The sequence below is a fragment of the Epinephelus fuscoguttatus genome, linkage group LG23 (genome assembly GCF_011397635.1).
Source record: "Epinephelus fuscoguttatus linkage group LG23, E.fuscoguttatus.final_Chr_v1".
Taxonomy (NCBI): Eukaryota; Metazoa; Chordata; class Actinopteri; order Perciformes; family Serranidae; genus Epinephelus; species Epinephelus fuscoguttatus.
This window is the reverse complement of record NC_064774.1, coordinates 10,511,462-10,528,760: the sequence shown is the minus strand read 5'-3', so window position 1 is coordinate 10,528,760 and position 17,299 is coordinate 10,511,462. Positions and strand designations below refer to the sequence as shown.

Below are 17,299 nucleotides of genomic sequence, written 5' to 3'. Positions count from 1 at the left end.
TGGCAGCCATATAAATACAGCATTGGCTCCTGTAAACTAGGAAAGCTGTACACAGTAACATTCAATGCCAAGGACACAGCCAACAAGGGGGCTTCAGCTTCAGCTATAAAAGGAGGTACACAGGGGAACACTGGGTATTTTTAGGGAATATTTGATGCTATTCACCATCATTTTGTTGAAGGGGTGAATTGTTTTTGCCATGTGCAGCATGGACTGAAAAGAGGGCACGAAACAGGCCGGATTTGCTCCCCCTGACCCTGATCTGTTGTGTTTTTCAGCCCAGCATGGATGCAAATCTGCATGAGAATAAACAGGAGGAGTCTCTTCACGGCAGGAGGAGTGAGCAGAGTCTCCTCAACATGTTGGCTGAAACTATTCAAGGGCTCGAAGCTGTCAGACGCTGCAGAAATCATCACTCTGAGACAGTGGGTGGGAGGAGAAGCATCGGAGAAGAACCAGGTAGAGGCGGAGGAGAGGAGATGCCCGGTCCTGCAGAAGATGAGGAGGACGATGCAGAGAGAGGGAGAAATGCTGATGAAGAGCGGGAGGAGAGGGAGTGTAAGCAGAGAGTCCTGGGAGTGCTGAGGGAGCTGAGTGTTTGTCATGCAGACAGAGTGACAGCATGGAGAGGAGTTCTCAGAGAGTGTGCCCGCATGCTCCTCAAGTGTCCACCGGGGGGCAGTGATCAGCAACATCCATCCACAACAGGTACATTATGTTACGGTTATATTTAAAATCTATTTGAAGGCAAATGCCCTGTTAACATTGTACACATATACGAACCACCACAGCGTTTGACTTAATTATGTAGAAAAGGTTAATTAGTGCACAATGTTAAACATCACTTTTTTGAATCAGTAATTTTGCTGCAGCCCACACATTGTAAGATAATACATAGTTTTAATAGAGTAGTTAAAGAACCAAAATTGGCTCTAAAAGGTGCAGTTTGTCAAGTTTGTCACCTATGTTACGTCTGTTTTGTTTCAGATACAGAAAGTACAGTCACACCTTGTTCAGACTCCTTCAGTGCAACTTTTTTAAGTGTTGGAGAGGACGTAGAGAACATTATAGACAAAATAAACACTATCATAACTAAGCTGGATGAAGAAATGCTAAAATTATGTGCAGCGGAGGCCTCAACTGAGGATGCAACACCTCAGGAGATCAGAGATCCAAAAGAAACAGAGCAACCTGAAGATGACAAAAATCACCTGAACTCCGATGATCCCCTGGAGTCTGACTCTGGGCAGAAACAGGGCGCTGAAGATGGAGATGATCAAAGTCCCACAAGGCCGCCATCACCAGACAGTAAACAAACCTCAGACTCCAGATTCAGCAGTTCTGACTGCAACAATGAGGAAGAGACAGGGAAAGAATCAGAAGTGAAAAGTCAAGGGAGTGGAAATAAAGACTGTGTTTCTCCAGATTGTCACACAGATTTCCTACAGGAGACAGAAAAGGACACAAATAAAGTAAATGAGAAGGGCAAAGAGGAGACAAACAAGGAATGGATCACAGTCGGGTAAGTTGACGAAATCATGAACTTTATGTCCCTGTTAACCCCTCAACATAAAGTTTTAGCACTACTGTTCACAACATCTAAGAGTATCTGGTTTTAACTCTTCACTGAAGACATACAGCCCGGTCAACAGAAGACGAGGTTGGCATTGTACGTTTCTGCAATCCACAGATACGTTGCATTTGTACGTCTCATATGTTTCTTAAGTGATGTAGTATATGAGCTGACTGTGATATTGGAACGAGAAGGAGATGACGGATGGCGTGACACCAAGGCAAGATGGCTGCCAAGCTGCAGACCCCCGGTGTCACCAACAAACAACAAATGCTGTGAGACATTAGCGGCATTTCCTGTGGTGATTGTGCCACCGAAAGCAGATGTTTTCAAGTTAGACACTGGCTGCATTTCCAGCGGCGATTGTGAAACTGAAACCTTGTGTTTTTAGCTACACATTTGAAGTATTTCCAGCATTTAATGTGCCACCAAAATGTTTTTTAAAGCAGGACATTGGCAGCATTTCCAGCTGTGATCTGGCACCAAAACTGGGTGTTCATTGGCAAGACACTTGAGGCATTCCCAGTTACAATTGTTCCAACAAAAATGGGTGTTTTCCAGCGAGACACTGGTAGCGATTCCAGCCTATATTGTGACAACAAAACCTGGTGTCTTTTAGTATAACATTGGTGGCATTTCCAACGGTGACTGTGACTTTGAAACCTGGTGTTATTTGGCAGGGCATCGACAGCATTTCCGACTGTAATCTGGCACCAAAACTGTATGATCTTTGTTGATCCTTGTTGCATTTTCAGTCATGATTGTGCCACCAGAGTGATTTTTAGCCAGACATTTCAGGCATTCCCAGTGTCGACTGTTCCAACAGTAATAGGCAATTTCTAGAAAGACACTGGCAGCATTTCCAGCGACAGTTGTGACAAAACCAGGTGTCTTTCTATGGCTATATCATTCCATTTTGATATCCCAGATGTTTTGTGCATCATTTTACACAAATGATCTAAATATTTGGCCAGACATATTTAGTATCTTTAAAATGTTTTGGAACTCTACAATTTAAAATAAAGTTCTGCTGGTTTGAATTGTGTTTGTCTGCGCGGCAGAATATGGAACATGATTGTAACATTACACTTGTTATGTTCAGCATCCTGGTCTTAAACCCGCGTGGAGCCAGCTTGTGAGTCTGGACATGATTTCAGTCCTTCTCCTCATTTCTTCTGCTCACTGATACAGAAGCAAACTCTCTGCAGTGGTTCAATGCAATTGGGTGCACATGTTTTGACCACCTGGCCTCCTCATAGCCGGGTATTTCACACAGTTCACTGTGAGGTCAACGCTCACATTCATCCAAAATCCAAACAAATTCAGATCAGAGGGAGAGGCCGGGTCTGGGAGAAGCTGATATGGAAATGTGTGTGCTCCAGCATTTCTGAAAAGTTTAATGGTTGCACTTATTGCTAGAAACGAACTTTAAGATGACAGGCAATATTTCTACTACAAATTTTCCTCCTCCTCCTCCTCCTCCTCCTCCTACTACTACTAACATCAGGAGCAGAGATTAACATTGTCATATCAATGATGCAAGGAGCAAAATACACTTTACAGCTGCTCTTCAGTGCGCAGATTTCAATTTGTGCTTCAAAATTTCATCTGTACATCATGAGCTTTGTATCCGTGTAAAAACGTCTCTTGTAAATTATTTCTAGGCTCACTGGTCGACAGGACGACAGCCCCTCAGACGTACCAGACACATGCTTCATCAGAGCACCTACAGGTGTGGCTGAAGTCCTGAGATGTGAGGTGGCCGACACCCTGAGCTGCCTGATGGTGACCGGCTCGGAGGAGCTGGTCAGCAGAGTGATCAGGGTCAAAGTTCAGGACGGAGCCAGCGTCCACTTCCCCGTGACTGTGGCTGTGCCTTTCTGCGCACGTTACCGTGGCAACTACAGGGATGTCACTGTGAAGGTAGTTGATGGGGAGAGAGGGGCCAGCTACGTCACGCCTGTAACCACAGAGGGCACGTATGGAGGGCAGAGGGTAAAGTTCTCTGTTACTTACAGTTTGTTTTAAAGACAATAACTTTCATTTTATTATCAGAAATAGCATATACTGTTTATTTTCACGATATTTGTATGAGGAGACCGTTTCTAATTCAGTTCTACCTATTTTTTGAGGAGTGATGTTCCAAATGTTCTCCCAAGTGGACATGGTCTCTGGGGAGAGTTTTTGTTTGGTTTGTTTCTACACATTAAGACTTAATTTAAATTGGTAACATTATAATTGGAGTTTGTGAAAGGCACTTTGAGGTCACTAACTAGTTTAGCTAAGACAAGGGCTAACATAAAGATAACTGTATAATGTGCATACAAACAAATCTTTGCTTGCTGGATGTTTATAAAATGGAAAACAGAACAGGCTCTAGGATAGAGCCCTGTGGTACACCTTTTTTTGATCTTCAGGACTATAAATATACAATCATCAACATAATCAGCTTGTGTTTTGTCTGAAAATTAATTTATGAACTAGCCTGATGCATCTCTTGACCTGGGATGTCAACATAACTGCTAATTGGTCAACCAGCATAAATATTTTTGACTGGTCACACATGTTGGTCTACAGGTTAATTTTGCCACTCTTCAGTTTACTGCCCCGTGCACCACCTGGGTCAGATTCTTATTGCTCTGTATAATTTAAAGGAAGCTGACAAAAGCAATGAATGTTAAAAGGGTTGGTGTAATAAGCTGAGGCTTCAGCCTACAACTTTTTGGTCCTGTTGTCCTGTTTTTTTTTTTAACCTTTTGTTTTTGTTTTACGCTTAAAAAAGCATTAACTTTATGTATTAACTGTCTACCAGTATATTTGAGTTTTACAAGTTGGAAAATGAAAACTAAACTAAAACTAAAACCAGGTTGGACACCAGGGAGAATATTGTTATTAAATCATTCATATACGTTGGTCAAATTATCTGATTTCATTTATGCTTTTTTTTTTTGTCTTTGTCAGGGCTCATTTGCAGAGGTGAGGGTGTACTCCCTCGGCCTGTTTGCCGTCGTTTCCTGTCTAAAAAGAGAAAATTACACAGTTCCCACAAAAGGTTTGTCTCTGAAGCTCCATATAGACCCCCGAATCTGTCTGAACTACCTCCCAGGATCCTTCACTGCTCCAGTAATGGCACAAATCATGGTATGAGGATGATGATTTGATCACTATCCATCTGTCTCACACACGTGTATTATAACAATAATCACAGGTCTACTCCACTGATTTGTTTCGTATTGTGGGATGTTTGGGGCTGATAAAACATCTGTAAACTTGAGCTTGATCTTTTGAAAAAGAACTGTTGAAAATATTGAAACTGTTCCAAAAATGAGAAAAACCGAGACGCGGTGAGGGAAAGAGACCAAAAGCAAGCAAAGAGAAGGACAAACAGGAAAACTGCTTATAATTCACAAACTGGAGTTTTCCCAGATGTTTGCTGTGAGGTAGAAAAATGAACAGCTGCAGCTGATATTTGAATTGACTTTTGAGTCCAATCATCTGTGAACTAACTCCACCACAGCAGTTTGTTGCTTGATCTAACGTCAAAAAACCAGCAGCTCCCCCTCTACACAGCTCCCTTTGATAAAACACGCTGTCGGCGAAACAAAAGTGTGGGAAAAGAAACAATTTTCATATCACACAGCGTCTCTGTCCAAACTGCAGCTTAAATAATGCATAGCAGCTGTTTCCTCGTCTGCCTCAGATTCAGCCGGTAGATGCCGTCCTCCTGGCTGCCATCAAGTCCAGGAACGATTCCTATAAATCAGTGGTTTCTACAAGTCCTCTGCTCTCCCTCACCCACCCATCCTCTCAGCCCCTGAGGAGACCCCTCACTGTCAACCTCCCCTGTCCCCCGAACACTGAAAAGAGGAGGTGCATTAGGGGACAAGGGGAAGAGGAAGACAACCGAACTCGGCCCGTCAGTGCTTCTCCACTATGGGATCAACTTGCTTCACACAGAAGGAGGTGAGTTCATGAATTAAAATACAAACAACAGACAGCCCACGCATAATAATTGAAAAGTTGGGACATTTCCAGCCATGTTTTTAGCAACCAAACCGGATTTTTTTTAATGAGAGTCTGGGATGTTTCCAGCTGTATTTGAAGCAACAAAAGCAGGTATTTTCTAATAAGAGTTTTAGACATTGTCAGGGGTATTTGTAGTGTCAAAGGGGATATTTTTTAACAAGAGTCTGGGACATTTCCAGCCATGTTTGTAGCAACCAAACTGGGTATTATTTAATAAGACTCTGGGATATTTTAAGCCATGTTTGTAGCAACCAAACCAGGTATTTTTTTAAAGGGGATCTGGGATATTTCCAGCTGTATTTGAAGCGACCAAAGCAGGTATTTTTTAACAAGCATTTGGGACATTTGCATTCATGTTAGTGACCAAACTGGGTATTTTTCAACAAGAGTTGGGGACAGATTCAGCTGTATTTGTAGCGACAAACTTAAATCCAGCCAAATTTGAAGCAACAAAACCGGATATTTTTTAACCAGAGTCAGGGACATTTCCAGCCATGTTTTTAGCAACCAAATCGGATATTTTTTAATGAGAGTCTGGGATATTTCCAGCCATGTTTGAAGCAACAAAAGCTGGTATTTTCTAATAAGAGTTTTTGACATTGTCAGGGTATTTGTTGCAACCAAAACGGGGGCTTTTTAACAAGATTCTGGGATATTGCTAGCCGTGTTTGTGGCAAAAAAAAGCAGGTATTTTTTGGAGTTCAGGACATTTTCTGTCGTATTTGTAGTAACAAAACTGGGTTATTTTTTAACGTGAGTCAAGGACATTTCCACCGATGTTTATAGCAACCATATGGGGTATTTTTTAACAAGAGTCTGGGACATTTCCAGCTGTATTTGAAGTGACAAAAGCAGGTATTTTTTAACAAGCATTTGGGACATTTCCATTCATGTTTGTAGTGACCAAACTGGGTATTTTCAACAAAAGTTGGAGACAGTTTCAGTTGACCAGATATTTTTTTAATGAAAGTGTGGGATATTTCCAGCCGTATTTGAAGCAACAAAAGCTGGTATTTTCTAATAAGACTTTTGGACATTGTCAGGGGTATTTGTAGCGTCAAACCGGGTATTTTTTAACGAGAGTCTGGGATATTGCCAACCGTGTTTGTACCGAAAAGAGCAGTGTTTAATGACAGTCTGCTACATTTGCAGCCATGTGCGTTGCAACAGCACAGTGTATTTTTGAGAGTTTGGGACATTTCCAGCCATGTCTATGGCAACAAAGGCAGGTATTTTCAAGAGTCAAGGACATTTCCAGCGATGTTTGCAGCAACAAAAGTGAGCATTTTTTAGCGAGAGGTCAGGACATTCCCAACTGTGTTTGTAGCAACCAAACTGGGTATTTTTAACAAGAGTCTGGGACATTTTTAGCCATGTTTGTAGCGACAAAAGTGGGTACTTTGTTTTAAAACAACATTTCCAGCTATGTTCGTCACAAAAAACAGGTATTATTCAATGAGAGTTTGGGACAATTCCTGTCGTGTTTGTAGCACCCAAACCAGGTATTCTAAGTCAATAGATGATGTTTTCCTAACCCTAACCAAGTGTTTTTTGTGCCTAACATTAACATTAAAAATCTAAATGTAAAGCAATGTAAAGTTTCAACATATCCACTACATATGAAATCTACAAATGAAACATACCCGTACAATGCCAGCATTTATTCTGGCCATTAGATTGCATCAGAGGATCGGATCAGAATTCACCCATTGTTTAAAGATGTTTTATTTCTAATGTTTCTGTCAGGTTCTTGGGGGCCTCTGTGAAGTCTAAGGAGATGTCCGAGCTACTGGTTGTTCTGGGTTCAAGAGACAAACAGTGGAGCGTCCTGGAGAAAGTCACTGTCAGAAACCAGCAAAACGGACTGGTGTCCTTTGAGCTGACAGAGAGCTTTGACAGGTTTGTAACTTCATGTCTTCCTCTGTTAAAAACATTATTTAAACTGTACAAATCTAAATGCCTGATGAGAATATTTGACTATTGGGAATGAGAATCCTTTATTAAGGCAAACATTTTGAGGTGTTGCTGTGTAACATTATTCAATCAAAGACAGATCAGATAAACAGTTTGGAGCTTGATTCAGGTTTTTACTTCACTTTTATGGAGTTCAGATATACAGCACATTTTTAGGGCCGAGGCCACAGAGCGCTTTGTGGATAAATATCAGAACAGTAGATTCAATTCTAAAGCTAACATGTGAGCCACTGCAGGGAGGTAGGAGAAAAGGTAATATGGTTTTCTGATCTTGTTAGAAGCTTTGCTGCAGTGCTCTGGAGCCAGTTGCAAAAAGAGGCTCGGGCCAAAACACTGAGTTACTGTAAATCAGATATGAAAGCCTGGATTATTTTCTCTGGGAGTGCGGCGCTCAGTGGATACGTTGCTGTACCTTCCAGCCTAAACAGATCGCAGCGAAAACTGCAATATGAGGCAGGAACATCCACAGAAGGACAACAGACAGTGCCGACAAGACCAGGGTCAGACTTGTAGGGTGACGCTCATGTGTGGCACCATTTGTGTCAGAGCCAGAGCTGATTTGTCTGGTTTGTTCTTCTATTAACAGAAAAACCTGAAAAACATATATTGTATCAAAACAAGACCTTAAACAGACTCCTGCAAATACACGAGTAGTGTCGTGATGCCGTCTCTTACCTCGTCTCCTCGTGCCTGCGCCCAGCTGCTAAACTCAGTCAACCACTGTAGCTGATTTGCAGGACTGTAGATTTTCAGTTTGCTTTTGTTTCCTAAACGCAGTGTCAGAACAGGCTGGCAGCCGCTCACACAAATGAGGATGTAATAAATCCCGCATCTGACCAGGGAACAGAAAACACTCTCAGGCATCACTGATTAATTGAAGTGAAAGCAAAACAGTTTTCATTTGTACCTTTTTGCTGAGACGCAGTGAGCAGACTCTACATTTGTTTGCTTCTCAGGAAACCAGCATAAAACTGTGAAATGATGAGTTCCTTGTAGCGTTGAGCTCGTCATATTAAGGAGGCTGTTGAAACTGGATCATACATAGAGGCCAGTGAATAATGGTTGATGAAGACTGGACTGGAATTCACCCAAAAGATAAATGAATATTATTTGTTTGTGAGAATATTGATGGGTAACTTTAACTCTCTTCAACACCTGTCAGTAAAAAACAGCCTCTTGAGTTTTTGTTTTGCCACAGAGTTCGCCTGAAAGATACAGAAAAAGTAAATAATTACAATGATTAAACTCAAAACTGCTATGTTTTCAAAAAGGTTTGAGGGGAATGAAGGGTAATTTCCACTAACATCCACTAAAAGCTTTGATTTTTGCCACTGACGGGCTCAGTTTGTTACTATGAGTGTCTGACAACAGTATGGAAAGGATCCCTACAGAGATAGACCTTTTTGTTTAAGTGTAAGATCCTTTTTATTTAACCAGTAAGAGCCCTGACATCGCCATCACCAAACCCACCAGACTCCAGAAAAAACCAAGATGGTCTTTTGGAGTTTTATTTTGTTTCTGCCGATGTTGAATAAAGTGTCCATTGAGCCAGTCTGCGATGCCAGGGGTTAGCAAACCAAGGTCAGGAGTGAATCTGGTCTTACTCTAAAGTCTTCAACATCTGGTGCTTGGTCAATGACTTCCGGCTACAGACACCTGTCCTTTCATGTCAGCATCATATCCAACTGGTTGCCGTTGTTTTCACTGGCTCCTGGTGGCGTCAGAAAGAAATACAGTGGGACAACAATTAAAGTTAAGGTGGCTAAAGTCTGGGTAGAGTGGTGAGAGTGGTGGTGGATTGGTCCAATAACCTAGGGGGTCAGTGTTTGCTTCCAGTGTGATTGTAAAGCCAAACCCTGTTCTTTTTTCCTCAATCCAACCATGTGTGTGTTGGCAAAACATAACCACATAAAAATGTTAATTTGAAGAGTTGTTTGTACATAGTAGCTTTATTTTGAAAGAGATTGTATGCAAACTGGACATTTCCTTTGAAAATGGAAGTGTAACAACCAACACACCCAGGGTACAGTGCACGTCATATCTCAGTGTGGAAGGTCCATGACCAAACGTTGATATATGACGAGGTCGGAGTGTGTTGTTGCACCAGCCTGTCGTGGTGAAGAGGGAGCCAAGCCAGAGGGAAAAGCTCTGGATATACTGGTCTATCTATGTCCCAACCCTCACCTATGGTCATGAGCTTTGGGTAGTGACCAAAAGAATGAAAACATGGATACAAGTGGCTGAAATGAGTTTCCTCCGTAGGGTGGCTGGTCTCAGCCTTAGAGATAGGGTGAGGAGCTCGGACATCTGGAGGGAGCTCGGAGTAGAGCCGCTGCTCCTTCGTGTCAAAAGTGGTCAGTTGAGGTGGTTCAGGCATCTGATCAGGATCCTCCTGTTAGAGGTGTTCCAGGCACGTCCCACTGGTAGGAGGCCCCGGGGCAGACCCAGAACACACTGGAGGGATTACATATCTTGTCTGGTCTGGGAACACCTTGGGGTCCCCCAGGAGGAGCTGGAGAGTGTTGCTAAGAGGGACATCTGGAGTACCTTGCTTAGCCTGCTGCCCCCGCGACCCATCCCGAAGTGGATGAAAATGGGTGGATGGATGGATTAAATGGAGTCTGGCGGGTTTGGTGAAAACGATTACGGGGCTGTTTCTGGTGACACAAAAAGGCTCTATCTCTGTAGGGATCCTTTCTGTAATGTTGCAGACACTTATCATAGCAATGTGAGCCTGTCAGTGGCAAAAACAAACACTTTCAGTGGACGTAAATTGACGGTGGCCAAATGCCCCAAGTGGTTACATTGCAGCCTGTTTAGTGGCTGCAGCTTGCAGCGTTCTGCACCAATTTCAAATATCTGTTGTTCTGATTAGTAACTTAGATGAGGCAAAAAAAAGTCTGGGTGGAAAAACACCAAAGTTACCCTTTAAGTTTTAGGTGGAATTTTAAACAGGTGTATTTCAGTTCATATAAGATAACAGTCACATGTTCTGATGCTTTCCTGTTAAGATTACAGTTAGAACAGTTACAGGTTTCTTTTTTTGGTATCGGAGGCCCATGAGCCCGATGAGTGTGTTTGACAGGCACAGCAGGTTAGCAGGGTTCTGGGCCGTCCTCACAGCAACGTCAACACAACGGCTCCCAGCAGTGACCGTCATCAGGAGTCCTCCGACCCCATAGAGGAGGTAGAAAACATTGCCCCTGGCAACAGAGAGAGAGACACAGAAACAGAGGATTAGGGAGTGTGGATTTGCATATTTGAGGCAAACTGTTGAAAATCTGAGAATCATGAATTCTTACTTGTGGAGAATTGTCTCTGGTGGAAACTTCAACATGATGGGGTTTGATGTGTGAGGCCCTACAGGAACAATGCTGGAGTAGGAAACATGTTTATGTCTGAGCAAAATAATGCCACTTCAGAACAGTTTGAGATATTTATGTATGACATATTTGAGAATTTCAGATATTAGAGGTTGGGACCACTTGGTTTTACCCCTCTCACATGTTTGTTCCTAGTTTCAGTGGAACCAGCAGGATTAACATTAGCTCTTTGTGGTGCAAAACAACCAAATGTCATTAAGAAAATGCTGTGATTGACCTAACACAAAATAAAACTTAAAAACATTTCACAGCTACATGTTATCTTTTTTTTATATATATTTTATACTTAAAGGGATAGTGCACCCAAAAATGAAAATTCAGCCATCATCTACTCACCCTCATGCTGAGGAAGGCCCTGGTGAAGTTTTAGAGTCCTCACATCCCTTGCGGAGATCGGCGGGTGGAGCAGCTAGCACACCTAATGGTAGACGGTGCCCCAGACTAACGTCCAAAAACACAAAATTGAATCCACAAAGTATCTCCATACTGCTCATCCATAGTGATCCAAGTGTGCTGCAGCCCCAACATAAAAAGTTGTTTGGAAAAACGTCATATGAACTCTGTTTTTAGCCTCACTGTAGCCTGTAGCTCTGACTGCTTCTCTGTGCTCCACGCTCACGTGTTTACATCACGTGACACGTGCACCGCAGGGGGAGACAACAGCAACCACAGTTGCTAAAAGATAATTTGCACTACGGTCTTTTAGCAGAGGACAGCCCAACATGTCTGAAGACTTTGAAATGGAGGAGGAACAGCATTTCTTTGTTGAGCCGTATTTGTTTGAGCCCGAGTATACGGATGGAACTCAGGCTACTGGACGAAGCAGCCGCCGCAACTCATGAGCCTAACCCTCAGCCAGCCGCAGAATACCGGAGTCGAGCACTGGAAACCTGGTGGTGTAGTTGTTTCAAATGCAAAGCAATGCCAATAGATGAGGAAAGTCTTTGCTGCTCAGACTGGGAATTGGCGATGCCTGCACTTGAGAATCGTGGACATCAGTACTGACGAGACTGCTGGTCTTCAGAGACCGTGCATCACCGATCACCCTGAGCGCGCACACGTGAGCGCGGAGCACAGAGAAGCAGTCAGAGCTACAGGCTACAGTGAGGCTAAAAACAGAGTTCAAATGACGTTTTTCCAAACAACTCTTTATGTCGGGGCTGCAGCACACTTGGATCACTACGGATGAGCAGTATGGAGATACTTTGTGGATTCAATTTTGTGTTCTTGGACGTTAGTCTGGGGCGCCATCTGCCATTTGGTGTGCTAGCCGCTGCCCCCGCCGATCTCCGCAAGGGATGTGAGGACTCTAAAACTTCACCAGGGCCTTCCTCAGCATGAGGGTGAGTAGATAATGGCTGAATTTTCATTTTTGGGTGCACTATCCCTTTAAGGGACCATGTGAAAATTTTCAAACAAAAATAATTCTATCCCAAACCATTTGAGGTATTGCACCAGATTTAGTTTTAGATACAGCACCCAATTACGTCCGCCAACTGCATCACTGCACAGAAGGAAGCATGCGTCTACCGCAAGCTCATCTAACACTACTAAGAGCCCCAGCTAACGTTACAGCTCAGCCAAGGAGGACGCCATTAATGTTTACATCACACGCTATCATAAACAGGAGCCTTTCGTCCATTAGAAGATGCACGCTTTCCTCTGCACACTGATACGGCTCATGGATGTAGTTTGGTAGAAAGAAAATAACTCCCACATGAAACTGCTCACAACAAGGTCTGTGGATTATCTTGAGTTACCGGGTCATGATTTCTGGAAAGAGACATTGCTGTTGAGTTTTCAAATGCATTTTGAGAACACCTCTACGGCCGATATCTCCAACTTAACAGCTTTCTGTTATAGTTTGCTAATCCCCTTAAATTAACAATATTTTGTGAACTGATTTGGGAGAAACATTTAATCCTCAGTCAAAAACATCGACATTATCAAGAAGTACTCACCACTCGAGCAGCTGCCGTTCCACCTCTCTGGGTTTAAATGCGTCTCATGTAGACATGTTCAGTCTTTGGGCGCAGCGTAAGAGAAGAAAGGTGAAATACTACAACTAACCAGGCTTAGAGTGAGCTTTTCTTTACATAAGGGGTTTAAGACAGGCTGTATGGATAACAGGGGGCTGAATGCTTTGAATTCCAGGCTTCAGGATTTCTGTGAGATAACATAAGTACATGGTGAACATTTTAAATCATCAGAAGAAGTCCTGTAATAAGAAAATATCTGATTGTCTGTGTTTGAGAGATTAAGTTATGAAAATAAGACCTGAATAGTGAACTTCTCATAATTTCTCTGCTGTGCTATAATTCTCTGTCTTATCTAAAACAGCTTCCAGGGAATAATATAAGTACAGTGGTTAATATGAATTCTTTATTCTGTCTTAAGTATATTAAGTCTGTATCCAGCCCCATGATAACAGACCCACAATCTAATCTCTCCGCTCTCTCTTCTCAGACTCCTGGTGGTTCGTCTCCTCTCCTCACTGCAGCCGTGCCGTCTCACCTCCCTGGCAGAGGAGCTGGAGGAGTCGGTCTGCTGCCACGCGGTCACCGTCGTCCTCCAGTGTAGACGAGACGAGCCTCACGCTGTCCTGGTGGCTGCTCTGCCCAGCAGGGACCTCAGCTGGGAGCTGTCCAAACTGAGAGCCCGGGGATACAGCGGCCTCCTGGAGACCTCGTCGGAGATCTCCATGTGTGAAGGAGACCAGCTTCTGCTCCGGTTCAGTGGCAACATCACCTCTGCAGGTAGGGTGTGAGGGTGACCTGCTGATGTATTGAAAAAGTTGCCTGCACTCTGACAAAAAAATAGAGGTGTGCTTTCTCTGCCTTAAGGCTTTCTGCGTAGGCCCAGGAAAGGCAGAGGCCCCAGAACAGAGCCATAGCGCCAAATATATTGCATGCAAATGGAAGTAGCCTTGGTTTTACTTTGCATTTGGGGTTCTTTTTGAAATGTTAGCATGCTAAACCCCACCCACTCCAGCTCCTCTCCCACAGGAGAACTCATAGTGGCTCATAGTAACATATTCATCATGGAGTACAAACGCTAGAGGTGTGACGAATAATTTGTAGCTTCAAAGTTTCATCCATCATGTTGACTTTCGAATTTTAAAATCAACATTGGATTGCTGCACAGGTCTATTCATTCTGTTTAAACCCACTGTTTAAAGAGTAGGCCACACTAATATTAGTAGTATTGAAATTATAGGAGCCATCCATGGTGTAAAATGTGTGTAGGATGCTAATTTGTCCTGTAGGGGTCACTGTGTTGTCATGGGAGTCTGTCAATATTGGTAGGGACCATTCATTGAGAGACAGGTGTTGCTAGACGGGGGAGCACACACAGTTGAAGTGAGGTGTATGGTGCTGTACGTATTACTGTACTGTACTGTACAGATACAAATTCATGAACGTTGCAAGTTTCATTCAAGACTGCAGTGGTGATAAATAGATTATGCATCAAAGAAGAAAAAGAAGTGGACTCTTTGTTTTCACCTAAGAGCAGCTGTCGGTTTGGTCAAGCGAGCGTGTCAATTAAAGGGAAATTTCGGTTTATTTCAACCTGTCTCCTATCGTCCTAAATTTGTTTCAAGTGACTAGTGACATAAAAATAATAGTTAGCATGTTAGCCGTTAGCCTAGATACAGCCAGGGCGCATAGTAGCGTCAGACCTGTTAAAACATAAGTGAACGGGCAACCTTCAAGTGCAAAGTTAGTCCACTAAACAAGCTTTTTTTCCACAAAGACCGCCTCATATCGTTAGGATAAATGTCAGAGAACATATAGAAAACGACATGTAAACGTGTTGTCTTACCTTACTGGTGTGCTGCCATGTTTGTTTACCATTTAGCTCTGCTTTCCAATCTAGAGAGCTTTAACTAAAGTTACAATTTGATATAGTTATTTTACAGGAACATACTGTTAAATCACAGTAATGTATTGGGCTTTAACTGTGAGGGTACAGTTAAATATAGTAATTTTACAAAATCACAGTAACATGCAGGCATATCTACTGTGAGATCACAGTATACAGCTGTCATTTTACAATAATGTACTTACTGTGAAAAGTAATTTACTGTAAATGTACAGTCAAATATTTTACAGTTGACTTCAATCTGTATTTGGTAATGTTTAGCCTTTAAAAAACCAACATTATCCCTGTGGTCAAAAACTGCTTCCTCTCCCTGTATTAACCCACAGCGTCATAAACTACATTTATCCATTCAAGAAACTTGATTTAATAAAAAATAAATTAAAAAAGACTAATCTGATGAACAGTATACAGTAAACATACCTTAAAAATTATAAAGCAGAAGGCAGCTACCACAACAACATAAGTCATCAACAGTTTTTGCTGTCGTTGTCAGAGGTTAGAAATACCTCTCCTTGGTCTAAACAGGTTTGTCTTCCTGCTGCTTGTTGCCACATAACTTCATGTGATGAACCGTATAATAAAGAGCAAATTATATGTTTGCACAGGCAGCCAGCAGAATGCCTGCATGTTCACAGTCTCTGGTATGTTCGCTCTACAGTCGTGAAGATGACATACTGACTGACTTCAGCTGGTCGTAGTAACAAGATTTCGTATGTCAATGTTTTATAACAGGAGCTCAAAACCTCCAACATGAGCGACTCACCTTCCACAGTCAGCAGAAGAACCACCTCTTGGTGCACCTGAGTGAAGTGGACCCGTTTGGGAACTACAGCTCGCCCCACTATAAGGGCACGGCCATGTTTTATAAGGTCACCAGAGGTCAGCTGGAGTGGCGAGGTGACACAGCGGTGCTGATGGACGCAAAGCTCCTGGGAGAGCCTGTCTGCAAGCTGTCTCTGACTTTACCCAAGGTGCAGAAACACTCACAAGGAATTATATATTGTTGACTTTGTGTTAAAAAATAACATCCTAACATTTTGTTGTGTTTCATTTTAGAAAGTGAGAACCATCAATCGGCCCATCACGGCGCGGGTGAAGTTATGCGAGGGGACAGGTGGGTGACACGTTTTGAGGTATCTGTACGTTACTTGAGTATTTCCACTTTATATATCTCCACTTGCCATATTTTGATATTTATCAGTATCATAAAATATCTTCAGATCTTCAGTTTGTTAGTGTTGAAGATATAAATGCATCACTGCACCAGTACCTCCATCTTTCATCTCCACCCACCAGATTCCCTGTCAGACTCTCTTCTTCTCTGGCTGTCCGGGGAGCTCTCAGAGGAGGAAGTCGCCCTTCTGGTTCTCTCCCTACGTCTCCGTCGAAGCGCTGCCCAGCTGGTGAAGCTCCGGGCCGGGGACAGCCTGTCCACCCAGGCCTTCCATGCCCTGGCCATGTGGAGGAGGGGGCTGCCCGCCGCCCCACACCAAGCCAAGGCCTCTCAGCTGGCTCACTGTTTAGCAAAGAGCGGCAGGCCGGATCTGGCCAGGGAGCTGCTGCTGCGACAGGCTGCCACCACCAGGCAGGGCTCACTGAAATAAGGAAGCATAGAAAGTAGTTTTCACACCACACACGACAAGTTTTTAATTCAGAGTGTTCCTGCCAATTGAGTTGGTGGTAGTGTTTGGTTTGATCCACAAGAGGTCAGCATTGGACTGTGAGATTCTCTGCTCTCTTCCAAACTGGAGTCGGCTCTGTCTGTGAATCAGGACTGACTCCACTGAGTATTTTTTAGAGGCCTGAAGACTTTCACAAATCAAACAGTCCAGTAAAGATAGATTATTATCATTTTACTGGATTATATGTGTACACGGCAGAATGACAGAACATATCCCTGGGATCAAACTGCAAGATGAATAAATAAAACTATATACAAGGACAAGAACACAAACAACACAACCAGTGTTTGGGAGGTAACATAGGTTACAGATTACTACTTAGACTGTTTAAAAATGTAATAAATAATGAAACTATGTTAATTACTGGAACTTACATTACTTTTCTACCAAATGTTTTAATCTGATTATTGAAGATGAAAACACAAATTATGTCGATGTTGACAGCATTTTCTCTGCTAGTAAATAAGCTTTGTCCTGTATAGTAATGTTAGAGTCCTCTTCTGATCTCAGAGGGAAAATAGTTTTGAATTTCCAGCACTGAAAGGTGTTCTTGACTGACAACATGGCCACTCGCCTTGGCGTGGTCGGCTGGTTGCAGGCACAGTAAACTCAGGTTGCTTGGAGCAATGCGTTCTGATTTTATTGGCAGATAAGAGACAATGCAAATTCAAATCAGGGTCAAAATTTGAGGGCATACTGACATGTAAACGGAGCCTGTTTGGACGTAGAGACAGCTCCTTGTCAGAAGGGCTGCCCCCTAATAGTCGACCAAATGTAAG

General features: G+C 42.9%; 1 protein-coding gene across 1 annotated transcript; it reads left to right on the top strand.

Moving 5' to 3' along the window:
• The first annotated feature begins 284 nt into the window (after positions 1-284).
• Positions 285-16,442, top strand: dthd1 (death domain containing 1). Its single transcript, XM_049568446.1, has 10 exons — positions 285-708; positions 988-1,522; positions 3,238-3,568; positions 4,535-4,714; positions 5,274-5,536; positions 7,346-7,498; positions 13,423-13,712; positions 15,571-15,809; positions 15,895-15,952; positions 16,135-16,442. Exons 1-10 carry the CDS (start codon positions 285-287, stop codon positions 16,440-16,442), a joined length of 2,781 nt encoding a protein of 926 aa, XP_049424403.1.
• Positions 16,443-17,299: the final 857 nt, after the last annotated feature.

Excerpts from the sequence above, each read along its gene's own strand:
- dthd1 (XM_049568446.1), top strand. The coding sequence starts at position 285 with ATGGATGCAAATCTGCATGAGAATAAACAGGAGGAGTCTCTTCACGGC. Across the intron at positions 3,569-4,534 it reads GCACGTATGGAGGGCAGAGG|GGCTCATTTGCAGAGGTGAG; the intron begins GTAAAGTTCTCT and ends TGTCTTTGTCAG. Across the intron at positions 5,537-7,345 it reads CTTGCTTCACACAGAAGGAG|GTTCTTGGGGGCCTCTGTGA; the intron begins GTGAGTTCATGA and ends TGTTTCTGTCAG.